General features: G+C 39.6%; 1 protein-coding gene across 2 annotated transcripts; it reads left to right on the forward strand.

Moving 5' to 3' along the window:
* Positions 1-351: 351 nt before the first annotated feature.
* On the forward strand, positions 352-21,517 carry LOC141509773 (uncharacterized). 2 transcript variants are annotated; one of them, XM_074219562.1, is made up of 6 exons: positions 352-397; positions 2,043-2,203; positions 2,874-2,946; positions 9,955-10,081; positions 11,811-11,906; positions 16,502-21,517. In XM_074219562.1, the coding sequence occupies exons 2-6, from the start codon at positions 2,085-2,087 to the stop codon at positions 18,181-18,183; spliced, it is 2,097 nt and encodes a 698-aa protein (XP_074075663.1). In that variant the 5' UTR covers positions 352-397; positions 2,043-2,084; the 3' UTR covers positions 18,184-21,517. The 2 variants fall into 2 exon arrangements, with proteins under 2 accessions (XP_074075663.1, XP_074075662.1); XM_074219561.1 differs by lacking the exons at positions 352-397; positions 2,043-2,203 and having other exon boundaries at positions 2,615-2,946.
* Positions 21,518-23,720: the final 2,203 nt, after the last annotated feature.

The following is a 23,720-nucleotide window of genomic DNA, read 5'->3' on the forward strand; positions in this document are numbered from 1 at the left end:
TCCACTCTGCGCATGCTCCCCGAGCGCCGCAGACCGGGAGATGGACGAGTTTGTAGCCAAGGATGCCCGAGGATTGAAGTGCGCATGCGCCATTTTACCCATCGGGCTACACTTACCAGAATCTTTTGAGCCGGGAAACTCCATTTCCCAGAGTTCCTTGGAATGCTACAAAGTCCTGCGCACGGCCCCTGCGGCTCCCGAGGGTCCATCCGGCCTAGCTCAGCGGGGCACCCGAGGGATTCTGGGAGTTGTAGTTTCGAAGTGAAGAGTTCTTTGTGGGGTCGGGTGTCGGGGTTATTTTAGTTTGGAGGATGATGGGCCGAGGGGAGTCAGTGCGCACGCGCGGCTCCTGGTGCATGGACTCTGCGCACAAGGGGCCCGCGGCAGAGTGGCCGAGGTGAGGAGGGGGCCTCTGCCAGGCTGGGGGAGGGTCCGGGCAAGGGCTGCCAGGCGGTGCCCCTTTTATGCCTCCCTTCCTCCCTTCCACTTTCCTCCTTTCTTCCTGCCTTCCTTCTCTCCTTCATCCCTCCTTTCCTGCCTTCCCTGTCTCCTTCCTATCTTCCTCCTTCTTTCCTTCTTCCCTTCCTCCCTCCTTCCTCCTCTCCTCCTCTCCTCCCTTCTCTCCATCCTTTCTTCCTGCCTTCCTTCTCTCCTTCATCCCTCCTTTCCTGCCTTCCCTGTCTCCTTCCTATCTTCCTCCTTCTTTCCTTCTTCCCTTCCTCCCTCCTTCCTCCTCTCCTCCTCTCCTCCCTTCTCTCCATCCTTTCTTCCTGCCTTCCTTCTCTCCTTCATCCCTCCTTTCCTGCCTTCCCTGTCTCCTTCCTATCTTCCTCCTTCTTTCCTTCTTCCCTTCCTCCCTCCTTCCTCCTCTCCTCCCTTCTCTCCATCCTTTCTTCCTGCCTTCCCTTTTCTCCTTCATCCCTTCTTTCCTACCTTCCCTGTCTCCTTCCTATCTTCCTCCTCCTTTCCTTCTTTCCTTCCTCCCTTCTTCCTCCTGTCCTCCCCTTCCTCCATCCTCTCTTCCTTCCTCCTTTCTTCCTGCCTTCCCTTCTCTCCTTCCTTTTCATCCACGAGAGCTCATGCAGAGGCTCACCTTTGGGACGTTGTCACCAGGATCTATGAAAGGACGATCCCTGCAGGAAGAAACCACGTCTCCTAGTAACAAGGTGCTCATATAGTTCTCATTCAGACACTGGTTCAGTGGAGAGAGCCCAAAGGCCTGAGTTCAAATTTGGCCTCAGACACTTAATAGCATTGTGACCCTGGGCAAGTCCTGTTACTTCTAATAGCATCTACCTCTCAGGGGGTTATCGTGAAAGTTTGTAAAGCACCCTGAAGGCCTTAAAATGCTATATGAGTTGTTCTGAATTATTATTTATTAATATATGTGCATGTGTATCTGTGTGCATGTGAACATATAAAGACACAGTCACACACATGGCTTTAGAGCTATTTCTGACCCCTTCTTATATGTCTTTGCACAACTTTCCTATAATCACTATAATATATGTCACACCATCCTTCATTTGTTGCCATGGTCGTCTTTGCTTACGAAGGACCACTATCATCATCTCCTACAGAGCTGAATCCACAACAGGTGAATTGATGATACTCACCAGGTGCCTGGCAGCAGAAGCTGAACCCTGGATTGGAATGTGTTGGAAGCGGCTGCTGTTGTTGATAGTGTTACTGTTTGTTGTTGTTCAGTCATATCTGACTCTGTGTGACCCCATTTGGGGTTTTCTTGGCAAAGACATTGGCCAAAGTTTGCCATTTCCTTCTCCACTTCGTTTTATAGATGAAGAAACTGAGGCAAGTAGGGTTGAGTTGATTTGTCTAGGTTCACACAGCCAGTTTCTGAGGTCACATTTGAACTCAGGTCTTCCTACCTCCAGGCTTGTTGCTCTCCCCATTGTACCACCTAAATACCAGGAACCCAGCCAACTTCTCCCCTGCCTCAGGCCCTCAAGACCCAGTTGAGGGGAACGTCACAGTGAAGGTTCCTACTAAACTAATCCTGTCTTTTATACCCCATATTCCAGGATGGAGAAGTTGGCTAAGAATTCCTCTGGGATGCAGCCAAGATGATCCAACCTTCCTATCCTGAGGTCTTTCAGAGCAGAAAGTTCCAGAAAGGAGCAGATTCTGGGACTGTTGATCCTGGAGCCATTTCTGAACCTCCAGTTCTGAGGACAGGACTTGGGTAAATTTAAAATGTCAAAAAAATAATGAGAAGGGGGATGGCTATATAAATATGGAGGACCTGCTCTCAGTATTTAGGGATGGAAAGGGAAATTACTACTATGGGTAACATTGTGGGCAGCTGGGGACCAGCAGGAAGAAGAGGTGCTCACGAGATGGATGAGTGCCCTTCCTCTTGCATCTTCCAGTACATGTTCATCCCCAGGGATGATCAATTGAGCCAAAGTCCAAATCTTGGGTTGAAGATTGTCTTGTCTCTCTGTCTACTAAAGATGGCCATCTAGGCTTTTACTGTTTGACTTACCAAAATGCTTTCAGTTCCATGATTTCATTTTGTTCTCACAATTATCTGTGGGACTAGTAGAGCAGATGAAGAAACTGAGATTCCAAAAAATCAAAAGGATCTGAAGCAGTGGCCAAGCTGCCTCACTCCTGGGTTTGTGCCAGTTCCACCTGAGCACCTGGGTTACCAGAGCCTTCCTTCTAGAAATTGCTTTGTTTTGTGTTGAATTTTCTATGGAAATGCCACTGAAGAATGTGAGATGCCCCTTTCCCAGATTGTGGGCCCCTCACAAGGTTCCCTTTAACCATTCCCTCTCTGCTGGTCGCTGGGGAATTCTGCCCTGTACAGTGGCAGAGTTGGCCTTCACGACCTCTCTCTCGTTCTGCAGCTCTGCTCTTCAAGACTCCAAGAGCAGAGAGGAAGAAGTCATGGCATCCTCGCTGCTGCCAGCCAGACCCCAGGTGAGTTAGGGCTTCTTCCCTCCCGTCTTCCTTCTCAGAGTGAGGACACTTTGCTTTCCTTTGTCCTGTATCTTTTTGCCAGGTGCTAGGTGGTGCAGTGGATAGAACACTGGCCTTGGAGTCAGGAGGATGGGAGTTCAGATCTGGCCTCAGACACTTACCACTCTGTAGCTGTGTGACCTTGGGCAAGTCACTTAACCCTGCCTAGCATCCAAGATCACTCCAGTCATCCTGATTTCCATCTAACCACTGGACCCAGAGGGCTCTGGAGGAGAAAGTGAGACTGGTGACTTAGCACAGCACCCCTCCTCATTCAAATCCAGTTCATGTACTTGTCATGGTATCACCTCACTGATGGTCTTCTTTGAAAATGCCCCATCCAGGAACCCTCAAGCTCCAGAAGACTCTGACTTCTGATGGACAATTTAGGAGTCAGGTTATTTTGGGGTCAGAGAGCTGGTTGGGGTCTTACCTTGGGTAGTTCATTCCCTTTATTTAACAGATGAGGAAATCAAGGCTTGGATGGGTGAAGAATGGAGTAGTTCCAATACTCCACAGGGTAAGGGGATGTCTGTTTTTGATTTTTGTGTGTGCTGGAGGCTTTCCTTTTGGGTTGACATCAAACCCTTAGTGACTTCTCCATTCCAGATCTAACTAAGTATACTTCAGAGGCTTGAAGCCCATGTTGCTCCAGTGATTCCCTTTTTTTCCCCTGATTTTATTAATGCCTCACCTTATATATCACAAAAACAAAAATAGCCAAACATGAACAAAATAAAGGAAGTGGTTCTGAGAACCACTCACCTATTTGGACAAAAAATGTATAGCTTTAAGGAAGTCCCCACTCCAATTGTGTAGATATACATTCAAACCATACTGGCTGTGAAAGTTGAGGGAATCCCCGGTTCTCTAGCATAGTCAGTGAGTAGATTATATTATTGTGTCTTTGTTTTTGCCGTACCCTAATTTCTTTATTGTTGTTATTATTGCTTTTTTAACATTTTAAAATTTTGAGTCCCATAATTATCTCCCTCCTTCCAGCCCCTTCCCCATCCATTGACTAGGCAAACAATATGAAGCTTATTATTATATGAAGTCATGCAAAACATGGAACTGTGTTAATTATATGGCCAGAAGAAAAATATAGAGAGTGGAAAAAAGTGGACAACAAAGCTTCAGTCTGCACTCAGAGTCTGTTAATTCTGTCTGAAGATTCATCATCATGAGTCCTTTGAAATTGTCATGGATCATCATATTGATCGGAGTAGCCAAGGCTTTCACAGCTGGTCATCATTACAATATTGCTATTATTGTGTCCTCCATCAATTCCAAGTGAATATCATGGATGACATCATCCGATGTTAAGCTCGCATCTCGGTAGAATGGTGGTGTCACTGTGGCTGAACATTCTACCCCAGTCTCCTGACTACCAGCCCTGGGACTGTTGAAAAAAGAACTGACATGATTCCGGCAGTCCTTCTTCTTGTGGCATTCTGGATAGAGGCCCGGGTCTGCAGTCTGAAGAGCTGAGTTCAAATGTGACCCTAGACACCAACTAAATATGTGGCCCTGGCAAGTCATTTGATCTCCGCTCACCTCCACTTCCTCATCTGTGATATAGGGCTAGTCTGTGACCCAAGGTTGTTGTGAAGATCAGATGAAGTAATATTTCTATAAAGCATTTTACAAACCTTAAAGTGCTATTTAAATGTTAGCTATTGTGAAAATGATGGTGATGATGCCAATGCCATGCTAGAGCTTTGTGACCAATGCACCAACTGCCTTTTTAATAAATGCGCTAGTGTTAGGCATCGGGGCAAACCATCTGACCTGGGATTTCCATCCTACTCTTGCTTTTTTCTTTTTTGAAAATTGTTGTAACATTTATCTTTCTCCATGTCTATTCTCCATATCTTTTCTTTAAAAAAAAAAAAATGTGAGGGGCAGCAAGGTAGTGCAGTGGATAGAATACCAGCCCTGGAGTCCAGGGAACCTGAGTTCAAATCCAGTCTCAGACACTTAATACTTAGCTGTATGACTTTGGACAAGTCACTTAACCCCACTGCCTTGCAAAAATAAAAAAAAGAAAGAAGAAAAAAATGTGAACTAGAAAATTGTCAGCTAACTGGATCATCTAACTGGATCATTTCCATATATAGCAAAGATCAGAAATATGGAGATTGTATATGTTCCTTATCACATATGTTAAATTTAATATTATAGGACCAACATTTTCTTGCTTATCTGTCTCTATATTAACTCCTTTTCAGGTGTCCTCTCTAATCTTTTTTTATTTGTTTGTTGAGGCAGCTGGGTAAGTGACTTGCCCAAGGTCACACAGCTAGTCAGAGTCAAGTGTCTGAGGCTAGATTTGAATTCATATCCTCCTGACTCCAGGGCCAATACTCTATCCACTACACAACCTAACCACTCCACATTCTCTGTATTTTAAAAAAATGTTTCATTGATGTTGTTTTCTTTCCTCTCTACATTGTGACCTTCTCTCTCCCTACCTCCCCAGATAGCTGATGGCACAGAAAATAGAGATTAGGCCTGGGGTGAGGAAGACTGGAGTTCAAATTCAGCCTCAGATACTAGTTGTGTGACCCTGAACAAATTATTTAACTTAATCTTGCCTCAGTTTCCTCAACTGTAAAATTACATCACCCACCCACAGGCTTGTTCTGAGGATCAAATGAGGTAGTATTTGTTAAAGCTCTGGCAAAGTCCCTGGAGTGGATCAGGCTTAAATAAATGTTTGTTCTTTTCCCTTGCTCCTTTTTTTTTTAGGTTTTTGTTTTTGCAAGGCAAATGGGGTTAAGTGGCTTGCCCAAGGCCACACAACTAGGTAGTCATTAAGTGTCTGAGACCAGATTTGAACCCAGGTACTCCTGACTCCAAGGCCAGTGCTTTATCCACTACACCACCTAGCCGCCCCTCCTCCTTTTTTCTTTAATAAAAACTCTTTCTTATAACAAAAGTGTAGCCAAGAAAAACAGAAGCAAACCCCCTTCTGTCCCTGTTGTCCTCCAACTCTTGATCACAAGGTAAGAAGTTTGCTCTGTCATCACTCTTCTTGATTGGCCATTGATCCCATTGCTGGTCTTTCAAAGTGTCTTTATATGATTCTGTGAACCGACTCAGTCCAGGTTGGTCTTCCCAGAGCCTTCAAACAACTGTATTCCATTTCTTTTCTTTACTTTACTTTACTTTTCTTTTCTTTTCTTTTCTCTTCTCTTTTTTTCTTTTCTTTTCTTTCTTTTTTTAAGATTTTTTGCAAGGTAAATGGGGTTAAGTGACTTGCCCAAGACCACACAGGTAGGTAATTATTAAGTGTCTGAGGCCGGATTTGAACCTGACTCCAGGGCTGGTGCTCTAGCCGCTCCTCCATTTCTTTTCAATGGGCTCCATAGTCAAGCTTCACCTGGACCTAATGACCAGAGCTTATCCTCAAGGACACCCAAGTCATCTTTTGCTGTCCATCTTTCCTTGGCTTCCAGCTCTGTATTACGTATTTTTGCTTTACTCCTTTTAGTTCAAAGAAAATTCCAAAATAGAGACTAAAATGGCCTAGTTTTGCCCTTTCTCCATATCCATTATTGTCCCATGCACTCCGATTAATAATGCTATCCTTGGGGATGGCTAGGTGGCACAGTGAATAGAACACTGGCCCTGGAATAAGGAGTACCTGAGTTCAAATCCGGCCTCAGACACTTAATAATTACCTAGCTGTGTGGCCTTGGGCAAGCCACTTAACTCCATTGCCTTGCAAAAACCTAAAAAAAAATAATAATGCTATCCTTTACATTCTCTAAATAGGATGAAAGAATTCTTCTTCATTTACAGTCCCTAGTGGTGCTTGGCCTCCTCAACTTATTACCTTCAACTCATTCCACCTTTTTTTTTTATTTTATCACTCCTGTGCCATCCTGTTATAGTCATCCTCTCATTACCTGACCTTCTTTCCATCTTCTGGCCTGGGCCTGGAGTCAAGAAGCCTCATCTTCCTAAATTCAAACCTGGCCTCAACTCTTCCTAGCTTAGTGACCCTGGGCAAGTCACTTCATCCTGTTTGTCTCAGTTTCCTCATCTGCAAAATGAGCTAGAGAAGGGAATGGCAAAACTACTCCAGTATCTTTGCCAAGAAAACCCCCAATGGGATTGTAAAGAGTCGGACATAATTGGAATAAGAAAACAACAACTCTGTATTTATCTTGTAGTTATTTAAAGATTGTCTCCCCCATTAGAATTTCTACTCCTTGAGGTAAGAGGCTCTTTTATTTTTTATTTTTTTAGGTTTTTGCAAAGCAACCGGGGTTAAGTGGCTTGCCCAAGGCCACACAGCTAGGTCATTATTAAATGTCTCAGGCTGGATTTGAACTCGGGTACTCCTGACTCCAGGGCTTGTGCTCTATCTACTGCACCACCTAGCTACCCCTCTCTAATACCTTTCTAGGAAGTTGCCCCTATCCTTCATCTTGATACACGGACCAAATTCTATCACTCCTCTGCTCCACTGGCTTCCTCTTCCCCCCATAAGGAAGCTCAAACTATGTAGAGTGACATTCATTTCATGTGTGACAACATCTTAACTTTGGATTTAATTTTAAGTGGATTTAATTTAATTTAACTTAATTTAAGTGGATTTAATTCACTTCCACTTTGACATGCTTTTCAGCCAGACTAGACTGATTATCTTTCAGAAATCCTCTATACTATCTGGCCTGTGTGGCTCTCCTTATGCTATTTTGAAAAATACCCTTTTATCAATGTCCTTTTTTGTGTATGAGTCATTTACATATATATATATTACCCTCTGGCCCCAAAGTAGTAAACATTCCCTTGTAACCCAGTGAAATGGTCATTGATTAATTAACTTTATAATGGTTAATTCAGCCCATCTTTGACCTTTTGACTCATGAAGTCAAATAGAATTGACCACAAGTAGACTGTATATTGACTCGGGAAAACAACACATTAATGTTATCTATCTTATATTTTATTTGTATTTATCTTGTTATACATTTCCCAAGTGGATCAGCTTGGGAGGGACACAAGTTTGATTCCTTTGATCTTGGACTATTTGGGACATTCTGCCCCTTCAGATCTTCCATCTCTTTTGAGAAGTATTTTTCTTAATCTTCTTTAATGGACTCAGGAATTTAGAAAAGATCCTGGAAGATAGTTAGCAGGGTGTCACTAGCCATGTTCATTTCTTACTGAACAGTAATTTGCCATTACATTCATATTCAACTTTGTTCAGCCGTTCCCCAGTTGATTCATCCACATTGTTTTCAGTTTGTTGAACTATAAAAATTGCTGTTAGCCATATTAAGATACCAGTGGACCTGGGATTAAGAAGGAACTGAGTTCAAATCCTGCCTCAAACACTTACTGTGACCCTGGGCAAGTCATTTAGTTATGGTTGCTTCCTCAAAAACCCAAACAAATAAAAATACCACTTGTTTTTCTCATTCTCCTCTCTACCCACTTATGTTCTACCCCACTGTGAACTCTTTCCTGAAATCTCACCCTTTCCCTTCAAAACTAATTCAAAAAGGCTTTTCCCTTAGAACTTGCAAAGTACTTTCTGCTCTTGTCTATTTGTGTGTGTGTCTACTATATATACTCACAGGTATATGACACCCCCTGTAGTAGGTTGGGGTCTTCATGGGAGGAAGGGACCACGTTTCATTTGTTCTTTGTGGCTTTCCAAGCATCTAGTCTATGGTTCTGCATAGGTACTTGGGAAGCCCCAAAGAACAAATGGAACATGGCCCCTGCCTCTCATGAAGACCACAATAAGCCCCCTCCTTAAAATGCCATTTGTTCTTTGTCTACTGAGCATGTCTATCACAGATTTGGTGCAGCCATAGAGAGCTGCCATCTGATGTGGTACCTGGTTCAAGATTTGGGACATGAAAGAATTCCCCAGACTCAAACTCAAAGATATGAGGAACATATGAACTTTATTTATACTATAAAAAAGTGGTCTATTCCTTAAAGGAGCCGGCAACTTGGAGGGGCCTAGATAGATAGAGACTTATAAAGGGAAGCAGAGAATGATGTATGTGCTGGAGTGGATTTGGGGAGGGTTTAGGGAGGGATTAGTTTTTGTCTTCTGGGCAAGCATGATTTAGCTTTATTATGTGAGAAAGTCAACTAATTGTCAAAGCCAAGTTTTGTCATTACTTGGGCAACTGTGCAACTCCTTTTATCTCAGCTTCCTTCTTGAGCCCCAACCTGCCATCTTGATAAGATAGCTTTGAGGGACAGTGCCTACAAAATAAATTTCTGATAGTATAACTATCATAGCTATTTGAAAAAGAATCATATCTCAGAGGGAGCTAGATGACTCAGTGGATAGAGCACTGGGCCTGGAGTCAGAAGGGCAAGAGTTCAAATCCAGCCTCATATACTTGCCACTTACTAGCTATATGACCTTGGACCCCGATTGCCCTCCATCTAGGGTCATCTCCAGTCATCCTGATTCATATCTGGCCACTGGACCCAGATGGCTCTGGAGGAGAAAGTGAGGCTGGTAACTTAGCAGAGCCACCCCATCCCCCCACTCAAATCTGATTCACATGCTTGTTATGGCATCACCTTCCTGATGTCCTGGCCTTTAAGAACAAAGGATGAACATCATCATCATCATCATCATCATCTGGTAAAGTCTTTGGATTCCCTGCAGAATCATGTTTTGAAATGCATTAAACATCATTATCTCACTCTAATGAGATTATTGATGTTGATTCTCTTTATGATTATGAGTTTAATATTAAAGTTTTTAATTCCCTTGGAGCTCACTTTGGGTGATGGTTTGTAAATAAAGCAACTTATAGACTGCAGTTTCAACCGCAAGGGATGCTAAGAAAAATATTTGACATAGCCTCTTGAAAACCCTCAATGCAAAGAGATCCCTATACATTCTGCCAACTTCATTTCTCTTCCATGGTCTATAGGAGGAATTTCTCGTGGTGAACAGGAATATATCTGTTGTTTCAGTACTCAGTGACTTTCCAAGATGTGGCTGTGGACTTCACAAGGGAGGAGTGGAAGTGTCTGGACTCAGATCAGAGAGATCTATACAGGGATGTGATGCTGGAGAATTATCGGAACCTTGTGTCCTTGGGTAAGGACTTATTTGTTCTAGGAATCAACTAACTCTCCATGGGAGGAATGTGTATTTTCACTTGTCAAAGGCTGTGGGGTTTCTGAAGTGATACCCTGGTGTTCCGGGCTGGGTCTGATTGGGATTAGTCAGATAAGTAGTATATATTAACAGGTAGGTAGTATAGGTCATTCTGCAGTTAGCAAAAGAATACTTCCTAAGCTATAATAGGAGAGTCAGAGGATTCAAAGAGGCTTAACCTTGAGGATGCTCTAGGTTGATTCAGCCCAGAGAATCTCACTTGCCTGCCTCATCCATCATGAGCCACCAGTCAGACAGGCACCAGAACTCCCGTCGAGCTCCCTGTGGTAGCTTTATATCCAGGGATAAAGGATAATGGCAGCCATAACATTTAGTGCCCTAAGCTAGCCAAGTCTGAAGAACATTTTCAGAATCTTTTAAGGAATAAATGATCCTAAATTGCATTCAGGTTTTACTCCAGCCACCTGAATCACCTGGAGCAGGGATTCTTAACCTTGAATTTGTTTTTATATTTTTATTGATAAAACACATCTTTACATAGCTAGAGAGATAGATTCCTAGGTATTTTATTTAATGTATTTCAAAATATGATTCTGATCAGGGAATCCATAGCCTTCACCAGACAGAGGTCCAGCACACCCTTAGAAGATGAAAAACTCTTGGTTTAGAATGAAGAAAAATAAGATTTATGCTCCCCATTCATTCCTTTTTTTTTTCTTTTGGTTTTTGCAAGGAAATGGGGTTAAGTGACTTGCCTAAAGTCACACAGCTAATTAATTATTAAGTTTCTGAGGCTAGATTTGAACTAAGGTCCTCCTGACTCCAGGCCTGTTGCTCTATCCACTGCACCACCTAGCTTCCCCTCAATTTTTTGAGTTCTAAACTGCATCCCTCCATTTCCTCTTTACTGTTTTGATGGCTGTGCCTTCCACCCTCCACAGTCTCTGTGGTGACATTCCCAGGATTAAGAAGGGACCCTTGAGACTGTGTGACAGAACAAACAAGAGCTGGCTTGGCCAGTCTCCCCTCTGTTGCCCTTTGACTACATAATCCTCAGCAAGTCACTTGTCCTCTCAGCACCTCTGAGCTGTAGGGAAGATGCTGATCAACACTGATCAAAAAAGGTTCTTCACTAGGAACAACTCTCTATACCAGTGAACTCAAAGGCCCAGCAATGAAGAAGAAAAGGAACCTCTCTTGGAACAAATGAACCAATTGTCAAAGGACTTTTATACCTATTCTGTGACATCTTAGGGACAGAGCAGTAAATATTTACTGTTCTAAGAGTCCAGAAGACCTGGGTTCTGATTTCGCTTCCCTGGTTACTCACTGTGCACTCTGAGGCAGGCCTGTCATCTCTATGAGCCTCAGGATCCTTCTCAGTAAAAGGAGGGTCCTAAGGGTCCTTAGCTCACAGGGTTAAGAAGATCAAATGAGATCTTGAATGCATTGAAGTCTTTATTAAGCCCATACTATGTTCACACAGTGGGGATAGTGACAGAAAAACAAGATGGGCCCTTCAAGGACCTGATGGGGAACATGGGAAGTTTCAACTGCATGTGGACAGGAGGTTCCATGGTCCTGAGGGACAGCAGCAAAGTAAATGGTACCTGATCTAGGCAGGCCTTCAGCTAACCTCAGTAGCACCCAACACAGTATTCACTGACAATTGCCTAATGATGGATCTCTCTTCTCTCTCTGGGAGCAGGTCTTCTGGTTTTCCAATCAGATGTGATCTCCCAGTTGGAGAATGGTGAAGTACCCTTGATGCCAAAGGGAGAGGTCCCCAGAGGCACTTGTGCAGGTGAGTAAGGGAGTGATAGCCTGGCAGAAAAGAGTCATTTTAAATAACAGTCTGGCTCTGGAGTCAAGGGACAGTCCCTCTGAAATTATGGCCAAGGAACATCCTTCAGAAGGCCCCCAAACTTTGGGCAAGATTTTTAGTAGTACGGTGCAGGAGTTCTTAACTTAGGGGCCTGTATACTTGTTTGTTTTATTTGTTTTTTAAAATTTCTTGGTAATTGTACTTTAAGATAATTGATTTCCTTTGGAATCTTTGTGGTTTACCCTTTGCATTTAAAAATGTGCTTTTAAGAAGGTGTCCATAGGCCTTTACTTCTCTCTCTCATCCTATTTGTTCTTCCCACTCTCTCCTTCTCTTCTTACTTCCCTCATACTTCACTCCAGTCACAGAAATAGCTGTCTCCTCTCTCCAATTAATTAGCACTTTCATCTGGACTCTGGAACCCATCTTCACATGCCCACTCTCATGATTTTTCCTATTCAATTCAGTCTAACAGTCATTTATTAAATACCTGTTGTTTTCAGGACATTGTTCTTCATCTCTTCTTGGCTACAAGTTTTTTTTGTCCAATATCTGATATGAATTTTAAAAAGAAACACTTTTGTTCACCCCCCTCCCCACCCCAAGATTTGGTACACAAGTGTCACAAATGAGACTTGAACACAGATTTTATGACTCCAGATCCTGGAATATTTTTCTTCAAGTTGCTAGGGGAGTGAGACATCCAAGGTAGGTCAAAACACCTGGGAAGCTGGTCCCAAGATTTACGTACAGACAGGCATGGACACCTGGAGAGCTGCCTCCCCTTTCTATCTTTCTATTTCTCTTTTCACCCATGGAGAAAACCAGCTCCCATTGCCCAGGCTACAAAGAGCAAGGGATTTTTTTCCATGATATCCATGTTATGTCTTTTTCTCCTCCTGATATTCAAGGGTCTAAGAAGAGGAAGAGAACAAATATATAAAGCCCTCCTATGAGCCAGGCACCATGCTTTATAAATGCTTTACCATTAACCTCTCATTTAATGCTCACAACAATCCTGGGAGGTTGGCGCTGTTATTATTCTCATTTTAGAGATGAGGAAGCTAGCTAGAGCAGACAGGTGGAGTGACTTATATATGGTCACTTAGTAAATGTTTGAGGTTGGATTTGAACTCAGATGTTCTTGATTCTAAGCCTAGTATGATTCTAAGCCTCCAGTATGACCCTCAGCTCTCCCCAATATTTGTACCCATTTGGTGGAATGTCTGATACATAGTGGGGCTTAATCATTACTTTTTCTCCTCCCCCCACAATACACATAGAAACATACACACACACAGAAACACACACACACACACACACACACACACACACACACACACACACACATTCTTTCAGACAGATCATTCTCAAGGCCTTAACTGTTTGTTCTGCAGTGATGATTTCCAATTCACATCCATAGATTGAATTTAACCACTCACTAGTGCTCTAGATCCATATTCAAAACATGTTCACTTGGATGACCCAAATTTACCCTAGATATGGTATTGCCTAAAACAGATTAATTGACTTTCTTCCAAAAATTCATACTCATCAACCTTCTCATTTCTATTTTTAAGTATTTTATTTATTTTAAATGGTAATTTTTACCAATCAATTTTTTGGCAAGATTTTGAGTTTTATATTCTTCTCCCTCCCTCCCTCCTTCTCTCCCCTCCCCTCCCCCTAAAAGAAAGCAATCTGATTTAGGCTCTATATTTATTACCATGCTAAACATAGATCAATATTGAATATGTTGTGAGAGATCCAAATGGAAGGGAAAAACACTAGAGAGAAAAAAATGACAATATAGAAGACAACTTTTAAAAATTGAAAATAATAAGCTTTGATCTTCATTTAAACTCCACAGTCTTTCTCTGGATATGGATGGATGTCTTTTCCATCACAAGTCTTTAAAATTTTCTTTGATTTTGTACTGCTGAAATGAACAGATCCATCAAGGTTGATCATCACCCCATGTTGTTAGTGTTTAGAATGTTCTTCTGGTCCTGCTCATTTCACACAGCATCAATTCATACAAATCTTTCCTGGCTTTTCTAAAATTCCAGCCCTCATGATTTCTTATAGAATAATAGTGTTCCATCACATTCATATAGCATAATTTGTTCAGGCATTCCCTAGTTGATTGGCATCCCCTCAATTTCCAATTCTTTATGTGGGATTTTTACTCTTTTTTGTGAACTCTTCAGGCTACAGACCCAGTAGTGGCATTGCTGGTTCAAAGGGTATGAACAGTTTAATTGCCCTTTGGGACATAATTTCATATTGCTCTCCAGAAAGGATGGATCAATTCATAAACCTTCTCATTTCTTAATTTTGAAGCAGGATTTTTTCAAGGCAGAAATGTCAGCATGTGTTGGTTGCTAGGAATAAATGAAATTTGCAGAAGAGGCTGCAAAAGCTGAAAGTAATAGCAAAATAGTGTCAGGGTCTATGCCTGAGGGTAATTGAAGTAGCAAACTCTACAAATAGTACAGCTTTTTTATTTGGCATCTTTAAGGAAAAGCCATATTGCTAACTTGAAGACATCTAGGTGAACCCAAGAGAGAGAGAAAGACCAACAGGAAAGAAGCCTCACTGGCCCTCCTCCCACCCCTGACCTGGACTGAGATGGACAACCTAAAAGAGGGCCTGGGAAATATAGGGAAGGATTACAATTAGAGACCTCATGGCAGAAGGTGGGAGTCCATGATGCTTTAAAGGGAAGTTGTGCCTAGAACTTGATACATGGCTTGGTACAAGTTCTCCCTAGGACTTCTTGGCTTGTACTTCAGGACTACTCCTTAGTCCATGGTAGCTTTAAAGGCCAGAGCGAGATGTGAACAGGTTACTCTATTCTGGGGTTGGGAGCTATATGTCCAGAGAAGGATCAGGGCAAAAACTGACTACCAAGCAGAATAAGGGGCATGATTAGGGAATGAATAGTCTCTTGGATAAAGACTGCTCCCCACCCCAAAAAAAAAGGATTTTACTATTTTCTTTTTAAAAATGTTTTTTCTAGATTACAGTCATTATTGAATCCTTTTGGTTCTTTAATGTCTCCTGATTTCACCTATTCTTTAGTTCTGCGGTGTTAATCTAGTCTATATCCTTATTCTCTCATAATTGAGTGATTTGAACAGATTTTTAGTCTCTCACTTCAAACTCTATCTAATGTGTTAGACTGCTATACCTGAAAAACTTCTTCTCTTAAGAATCTTGCTTAAAAAGTTTATTATAACTTAATGCCCCATGTGTTGAGTCTAATTGAGTTAGCTTTATTTTCAAGATCTCTAATGCTACCCCTCCAAAATTACATTCCAAGATTGTGAACTCTGCTTATTTTGCCTTCCTTTATATCCCCTATACATGCCATATTCTTTTCTTCTATGCTTTATCTCCTTCCCCTATAGACATCTTTTAAATGGTTTGTTTGATTATTTTACTTTTCACAAGTGACTTTCTAATGAATAAGAAGTATTAATAATGACAAAATGTCAATGTTAGATGAGACCTTAGAGTTATTTAGTCCAACATTCCAATTCCTACAGAAATCTCCCCTACAATATCCCTTACCCATCCTCTGCTCATATACCTCCACAGATCAGATTATCACTATTTTAGGTATAGGACAGTTCATTTTTTGAAAGCTAATTCTTCACGTTCTTCTGTTATAATAAGTTAAACATCTACCTCCTTGTAATTTCCTGAGCTGTCCACTAGGATAGTGTTGAATGTCTAATCCCCATGACAGAATTTTAGGTTACCGAGGATCACTGCTATGCTTCTGCTCTAGTCCCTTCTTCAAACTTAGAGTTTCCAGGGTTTTTTATTTTTATTTTATTCTTTTTTATTCTGAACTTGGCAAACTAAATAAAATGAACATTTCCATATATAGTTTAGAAGATAATTTTGCATGAAATTATGCTTTTATTTTTATATATAATATATCTAACACATTTAACTTGTAATTTTAAAAGCTGTCCCACTTGTCTGTGTTTCCTTCTAGCCTTCTTTCTAGTCTATTCATTTAAAAAACTGTTTCAAGGACCCCTTTTTTCCTTTTTCTTTCTGTTTTTGGTAAAAATACTTCCTTTAACCTACCTATATCTCCTGGGCCCAAATTGACAAAAAAATAACCCAAAACTCCTGTGAGAAATAGGTGTAATCAAGAAAATTAATTCACTCACTGTCCCTGTCAGAAAATGTATATATTATTATGCACCTTCACCCATCACTTCACTATGAGATTTCCTATTGTCTTAGCATGATGTAGTTCTCAAACTCTTTTTTAAGTCTTTTTTTTTTAGATTTTGGCAAGGCAAATGGGGTTAAGTAGCTTGCCCAAGACCACACAGCTAGGTAATTATTAAGTGTCTGAGACCAGATTTGAACCCAGATACTCCTGACTCCAGGGCCAGTGCTTTATCCACTGCCCCACCTAGCCACCCCAGTTCTCAAACTCTTACCATAGTCCTTCTTCATGGAGGAGACAGTTCAACAATTACAAAAAGCAATTTTTTTCCTTCCCAATAAGAAACAGTGAATATTGAGATGTTTTTTGTTTTCTTCAGATTTTGTTAATCAGGAGATGAAGGGTGAATCCAAAAAGACTTTTCCAGAGGATAACTTTTTGAGACTCACAAAGGATGATCCTTGGAATCGCAATTTGGGAGAAGGCTGGAAATGTGATGTCAGAAAGCAGAAAGATAAACAGGAGAGGAAATTCAAGCCAGTGTCAGTCATCCATGAATGTAATATGTTCACACAAAATTTCTACTTGGGGTCAGTTCTTGTTCCACAACAGAAAACTAAAACAGAAAATGGTCTTTTTAAATCAGTTGTCCATGCAAAGAGCTCTAAGCAGTATTCAAATATTCTTAAATGTCCTAAGACCTCTTCAGGTAAGAAACGTTGGAAGTTCAGCAAATCCACGAAGTCTTTTAGCTTCCATTCTGACCTTATTCAATATCATAAAAAACTTATGGGAGAAAAAGCATGTGAAAGGAAAAAAGGTGGAAAAGCCGTAAACAAAAAGCCATCCATTAGAGGGCATCAGAAAATTTATAATGGGGCAAAACCCTTTGTACACAATGAATTTAGAAAAGACTGCATTCAGAGGGGAAAGCCCATTGTTCTTAAGAGAATTCACAAAGGAGAGAAGCCTTTTGGATGTAATACATGTGGAAAATACTTCAGCAAAAGCTCATCACTGAAGAGACATCAGAGAATTCATACAGGAGAGAAACCCTTTGCATGTGATGAATGTGGGAAAACCTTCAGGCAAAACTCATCATTAAGCAGACATCAGAAAATTCATGCTAGAATGAAACCTTTTGCATGCAATGGGTGTGGGAAAGTTTTCATAGAGAGAGGAAAACTTAGTGACTATCAGATAGTTCATGCAGGAGAGAAGCCCTTTGAGTGTAAAGATTGTGGAAAGGCCTTTAGTGCATCCCTCAAAGAGCAATGGAAACTTTATATTGAGGAGAAACAATTCAAATGTAATGAATGTGGGAAATTCTTTAGCAATAGCTCATCACTTAAAGGACATGAGAAAATTCATACTGGAGAAAAACCCTTTGTTTGCAATGAGTGTGGCAAAGCCTTTGTAGAGAGAGGAAGACTTACTGAACATAAGAGAATTCACACTGGAGAGAAACCTTTTGCTTGTGAAGAATGTGGGAAAGCCTTCAGCAAAAGCTCTTCACTTAGGGGTCATCAGAGAATTCATACTGGAGAAAAACCCTTTACTTGCAATGAGTGTGGGAAAGCCTTCATAGAAAAAGGAAACCTTAGTGTACATAAAAGAATACATACTGGAGAGAAACCTTTTGAATGTAATGAATGTGGGAAGACCTTCTGCAAAAGCTCATCACTTAGGAAACATCACAGAACTCATACTGGAGAGAAACCCTTTGTCTGCAGTGAATGTGGGAAAGCCTTCATCGAAAGAGGAAGACTTACTGAACATAAGAGAATTCACACTGGAGAGAAACCCTTTGAGTGTAGTGATTGTGGGAAAGCCTTCAACCAAAGTTCATCCCTTAGGAAGCATCAAAGACTTCATACTGGAGAGAAACCTTTTATATGTCTTGAGTGTGGAAAAGCCTTCATACAAAAAGGAAACCTTAGTGTACACAAGAGAATTCATACTGGCGAGAAGCCCTTTGAATGTAATAAATGTGGGAAGACCTTTCGAACCAGCTCATCTCTAAGGAAGCATGAAAGAATTCATCTTGAAGAGAAACTATAAAACAGCCTTCACCTATGCTATACCATACAATTCTTTGAGGACTTGATAAAAAACAGAGGCACCCATTGAATGGAAAAATGTGGAAAGATCTGAAGTACCAGCTTATCTTTTAGTTCTTAAGAATCTGGCTTCCATCTATCCTCATAGGATTGTTTCACATTACTCTCTTTCATGAATGTAGAGGTCATGAACTCTACCTTCCAAATTGGCTTGCTTGCTGCTTCCTAAATTCTGAATTCCAGTGCTCATACAGGATGATGATGTTTTTCTCAAAGAAGACCATGACATCAGGGAGGTGCTATTATAACAAGCATGTGATTTGGATTTGAGTGGGGCGGGGCTATGCTAAGTTATCAGTCTCACTTTCTCCAGAGCTATCTGGATCCAGTGGCCGACATGAGTCAGGACAGCTGGAGATAGTCCTGGGTTTGAGGCAATCCAGGTTAAGTGACTTGCCTGAGGTCACATAGCTAAATCAAGTATATGAGACTGGATTTGAACTCAGGTCCTCCTGACTCCAGGGCTGGTACTGTATATACTTTGCCACCTAGTCACCATATTGTATACACACATGAACCCCTATTTGCCTTTTCACATGTTGTCACCAATGCTTGAAACACATTTGCTTCTCTACCTCTTAAAATCCCTGATGTCTTTCAAGGGTCAGTGTATATCTTTGGAAAACTTTCTCTGCTCCCCATAGCTATAGAGCTTGCCTTAGATTTTATAGGAGATAGATTAGATAGAAAGAGAGATAGATGTAGATAAATCCATCCATCTATCTATTCATGTCTGTCTATATATTTTTCTCTTAATATATTGTGTTTTTCCTCCAGTAGCCCATGAGCTCTGAGGATAAGAACTCGTTTTTACTTTGTATTTGTACATGATAGGTGATTAATAGATGCTTATTGTATTGGATCTTAGCATTGGATGCTCCATATTGGAACAGATCCTTTGAATACAATTAATGTGGGAAAATTCCATAAGTAAGGGAAACTCTAATGCAAGTAAGTTGACTCCTGCTGGAAAATAAGTTTTTTTTTTATTATAAAGAATTTTTGAAAAGTCTTCAACTGTTCATCCTTTAGGGTTCATTCAACATATATTTATATAGTTCCTATGTTCAAGGCACTGCTCGACATTAGAAATACAATGCTAAAAAAGGAAATGGCCATAACCTTCAAGGAATTTCATTGAATGAACTAGAAGGGTACAGGAAATATACTGGGTAAAATCTATTAATAGAATATAGGAAAATATTTACAAATAATTCAATCTTTATGAACCACCAGAAAATTAATATTGGAGGGGAACCTTATGAGTGTAATGAACCAGAGAATGACTTTAACAACAGATCTTCCTGTAAGGAATAGTGAGGAATTTACTGAGTCATAGAATGTGATTTAGTCTCACATTAGTGACCTGAAAGAGTCCCTTCTGCAACACCTTCAAAACCTTTCCTGAAAGACTTCTGGTGAGTGAGATCCCAGCACCTTTTGAGGCAATAATTCCAACTTTTATGGTAATATATTATTCTGCCTGGGCAATTTCTGTTTCTATCCATTGCCCTACCCCCACTCCCACTTTCCATTGTCTTAGTCTTATTTTCCTAAGTTAAATATTACCACTTTTGCCATCCCCAGAGAGCAGACAGCAAGAATGGATAGAAGTTGTAAAGATTCAGAGAAAACTTCCAAATAATTAGAGCTGCTCTAAAATGGAACAAAGTGTATTGAGTTTGTGGGTTCTTCCTTAGAGTCAAGTAGAGACTGAATAACCAGTTGTCTACTATGTGGCATCAGGGCTTCCCTTCAGGTATGCATTGGACTAAATGAAGCTAAGGTCCCTTTAAAATCTAACATCTAGGGGCGGCTAGGTGGTGCCAGTGGATAGAGTACCAGCCCTGGAGTCAGGAGTACCTGAGTTCAAATGTGACCTGAGACACTTAATAATTGCCTAGCTGTGTGGCCTTGGGCAAGTCACTTAACCCCATTGCCTTGCAAAAACCTAAAAATAAAAATAAAATAAAATCTAAAATTTGGTCAGAGGAAAGAGTGAAAAAAAATCACTAAAGAAGCAAGGAGTATTACAGTACTTCTTCACATACTCCTGAGTGTTCTGTTTAAGGGAAAATTTTCTAATAATTAGGACAGCCCCAACTGGAGAGTTAGAGGTTTTCTCTTCATTTGAGCTTTTCTTGCAAAGAGTGCAGAAACACTCACTATATAGATTATAGGACTATTTCTTTTGGAACTACAGGATGACCTGAAATCCTAATGAGGTCCTTCTGACTTCTTAAATTCTGTGATTCTGTGAGCCAATCTTTATTGGGATAGGGAGCTCCAAGTCAATAATAGTTGACATTCATATAATGTTTACTATGAGCAGCTCACTATGCAAATTGCTTTATAATTACCTCACAGTAACCCTGGGAACTAAATACTGTTATTATCTCAACTTTGCAATTGAGGAAACTGAAGCAGACAGAGGTTTGAGTTATTTGCTCTGGGTTACAATAGTGTCAGAAGTTGGATTTGAACTCTGGTTTTCCAAACTTCAAACCAGCACTGTACCAGTAGTTATACCTTAAAGATTACAAGAAATTTCTTCAAATGTAAGGAAGGTAGAGAAATCTTCAGTCAGAGGGACAAATGCTTAGAGAACATGAAAGAAACTCAATCTAATAAATTTGTGATGAAATCAAATGTGATTTGATGTGACAAATTTTTTGTGACAAATTGTCAACTCTTCTAACAGTATTAGGCACTGTAACTGAAGCACTAAGAAGTAAAGCAGCTGGCCCATCACGGTCATCCAGACCAACACCAAGGCTGCCCTCTATCTATTATACAACTCTACTCATTAAGAGAAAAATACTGGAGAGAAATTCTTTCAGTGATCTAAATATCCTAAATCTCTCAACCATAACGCCATCCTTACATTTCAGAAATTGTATATAAGAGAAATACTATTGATATTATCTTGGAATGGTGGCATGGTGGATAGCATGTTGGAACTGGAGTTGGGAAACCCAGACTCAGACTAACTGACCATAAGACAATTAACTTTGCTGAACTTTAGTTTTGTCATCATCTCTATGGTAAGGATTATAATCATTGTAAAACATACCTCATAGGATATCACATTGATCAAGTGCAATTGTGGATGAGAAGCCCTTATGTTTTAAGCCAGCTCTCATTATCCTTAAGTTCATGCTGGAAGTTACCTGTAGATATTTGGTAAACACTGGATAGCTGAGATGTCAAGGCTTATTGGATATGCACTTGTTTGCAGGTTTGTAAAATAAAAGTGAGCTTGTTTCCAGCTCTAACATCATGAATATGTGTGTATGTATGTATTTTTGTATATGAATCTTTGCATAGATATCCTTTTTTCTTTTGAATATATACACATATACATACTTTCTAAGATTATTTGATCCAAAAATATGACCTGCTTTGTGCTTCTTAGAACATATTACCAGATTGGCATCAAAATATATTACATGCTTTGACATATTTTTGATTGTCCTAGTTTTTCCCTTCAGTCCTACTGACATTACATTTGAACTCTTTAATTTTTTTTACTCTTTTAATAATGGTGAGACAGTCCCTCAGTAGGTTGTTTCTGTCCTATAACTTATTTGGATTTTTCTGAAATGTCCATATTTTAATGCCATTTTTTTGTTATATCAGTTCCTAGAAAATCCTACAATTCAAGTTTTTTATCTGCTACATACCATTTTTTCTGTAATTGAATCAATTTGAAATTTTTTATTTATTTTTTAATTTTAGAAAAGTTTTATTTATTTTGAGTTTTACAATTTTTGCTCCGATCTTGCTTCCCTCCCCACTCCACAGAAGCCAATTTGTTAGTCTTTACGTCATTCCCGTAGTATACATTCATCTAAATTGAATGTGATGACATCTTTGAAATTCTTGAGTATTAAAGCAATGAAACCAACTCCTACTTCTGTACATTAATTTTAGATAAACTACTTTTCCTTGACATTTTTCTGTATGTGCATCTATAATGTATACATGTATGCACAGGTATGTGTTTATATTATTTCTATATCTAGTTATGTGAATATACGAACATGGAATTCATGCATTCATTTGGAATTATTGATTTTTGCATCACCTTTTTTTCTGAATATAACCCTCTTCCTAATGAATCATTCTTTTTAATAAAAAATAAAAGGGAGCAGAGGGAAAGTAGTTCAACAAAACCAACCAACATATAAATTATTTCCAATTATATATAAATGTCTATGCATATATATGTATATATCCATATATATGTGCAATATTCCATACTCAGAGTCTCCCCATGTCTGCTAAAAAGGAAGCTTGGTGTGTTTTCTTCACTGTGGGCCTAAGCCTAATCAATATATATATACATGGTGTTTTTTTGTTTTATCTGGTTGCAATTGTGTGAGTTTCCTGGGTTTTAAGGTACTTAACATTTTTTCCAATAGTGATTCCTTTTTTTTTTCAATTTCAATCAATTCACATTATTTTAGTTCTTCAATTGATTTTTGGAATTTCTCTAACCTGTTCCATTGGACAGTCTAATTTTTTTTAACCTAAGATCAAACAGTTTATTTCTTACTTTATGTAAAATATTTTCGCACTCTGAAAGGGCACGTCATTAAAGGTGAGTTGAACTAGATGATCACTAAGGTCCCCTTACAACTCTGCTATTCTGAAAAGAAGGAAGTCAAACTCAACATGAATAACATGGCATGAATGAAATATGAATTACAAACAGAACAAATAAGTAACTAATATAAGCAAGCAAAACTTTATAGTTATCACTATAGCTATATCACTAGGACATATGATGGGAATATATTCTAGAATGATATAGCCTTCTAAAGGAATAGGGTATTTAAAATTAGGTAATACAACTATATAAGCTCTTTTAGAGCAGGACTATTTTTTGCCTTTCTTTAACCAATAAATAGTCCAGCATCTGCCAAATAGTAAGCACATAATAAATGTATAATTACTGACAGGAAGGAACAAACAGAAGAATTTCAAACTATCTTTCAAAAAGTAAAAATCAATATCAAATAGAATAAAGTTGAATAGTATTCATTAGAAAAAATAAAATTGAATAACATTCTTAAGATGTTAGAAAACTGAAAAAATAATTTGTTACAGACAAAATAACATTTAAAAGATAGCAAAGTATAGATTAATTAGATTTACAAAAAAATTTTTTTAAAGCCCTTAATGCTATGAGTCAATTATTATGGAAAATTTTCTAGAGTGAAGAATATTGGGCAGGGTCCATAACAAGGTAAAGCACTCCAGCTTGGAGAAAGACAATCTATGATTCACCAAGATATATATGTTAAAACTAAAAATATTTTTAAAAAAGAATTTATTAAATTTTTTCATGCAAAACACTGAATATGCAATCCAAAAAGCAAGATAGCTCTTGTTCACAGAGCTTATATTCTAATGGTGGAAATAATCCATGTACAAGTTAAATGGAAAAACTGGATAACACATAGGGTTAAGTGG

Source organism: Macrotis lagotis, chromosome 1 (assembly GCF_037893015.1).
Source record: "Macrotis lagotis isolate mMagLag1 chromosome 1, bilby.v1.9.chrom.fasta, whole genome shotgun sequence".
Lineage (NCBI taxonomy): Eukaryota > Metazoa > Chordata > Mammalia > Peramelemorphia > Peramelidae > Macrotis > Macrotis lagotis.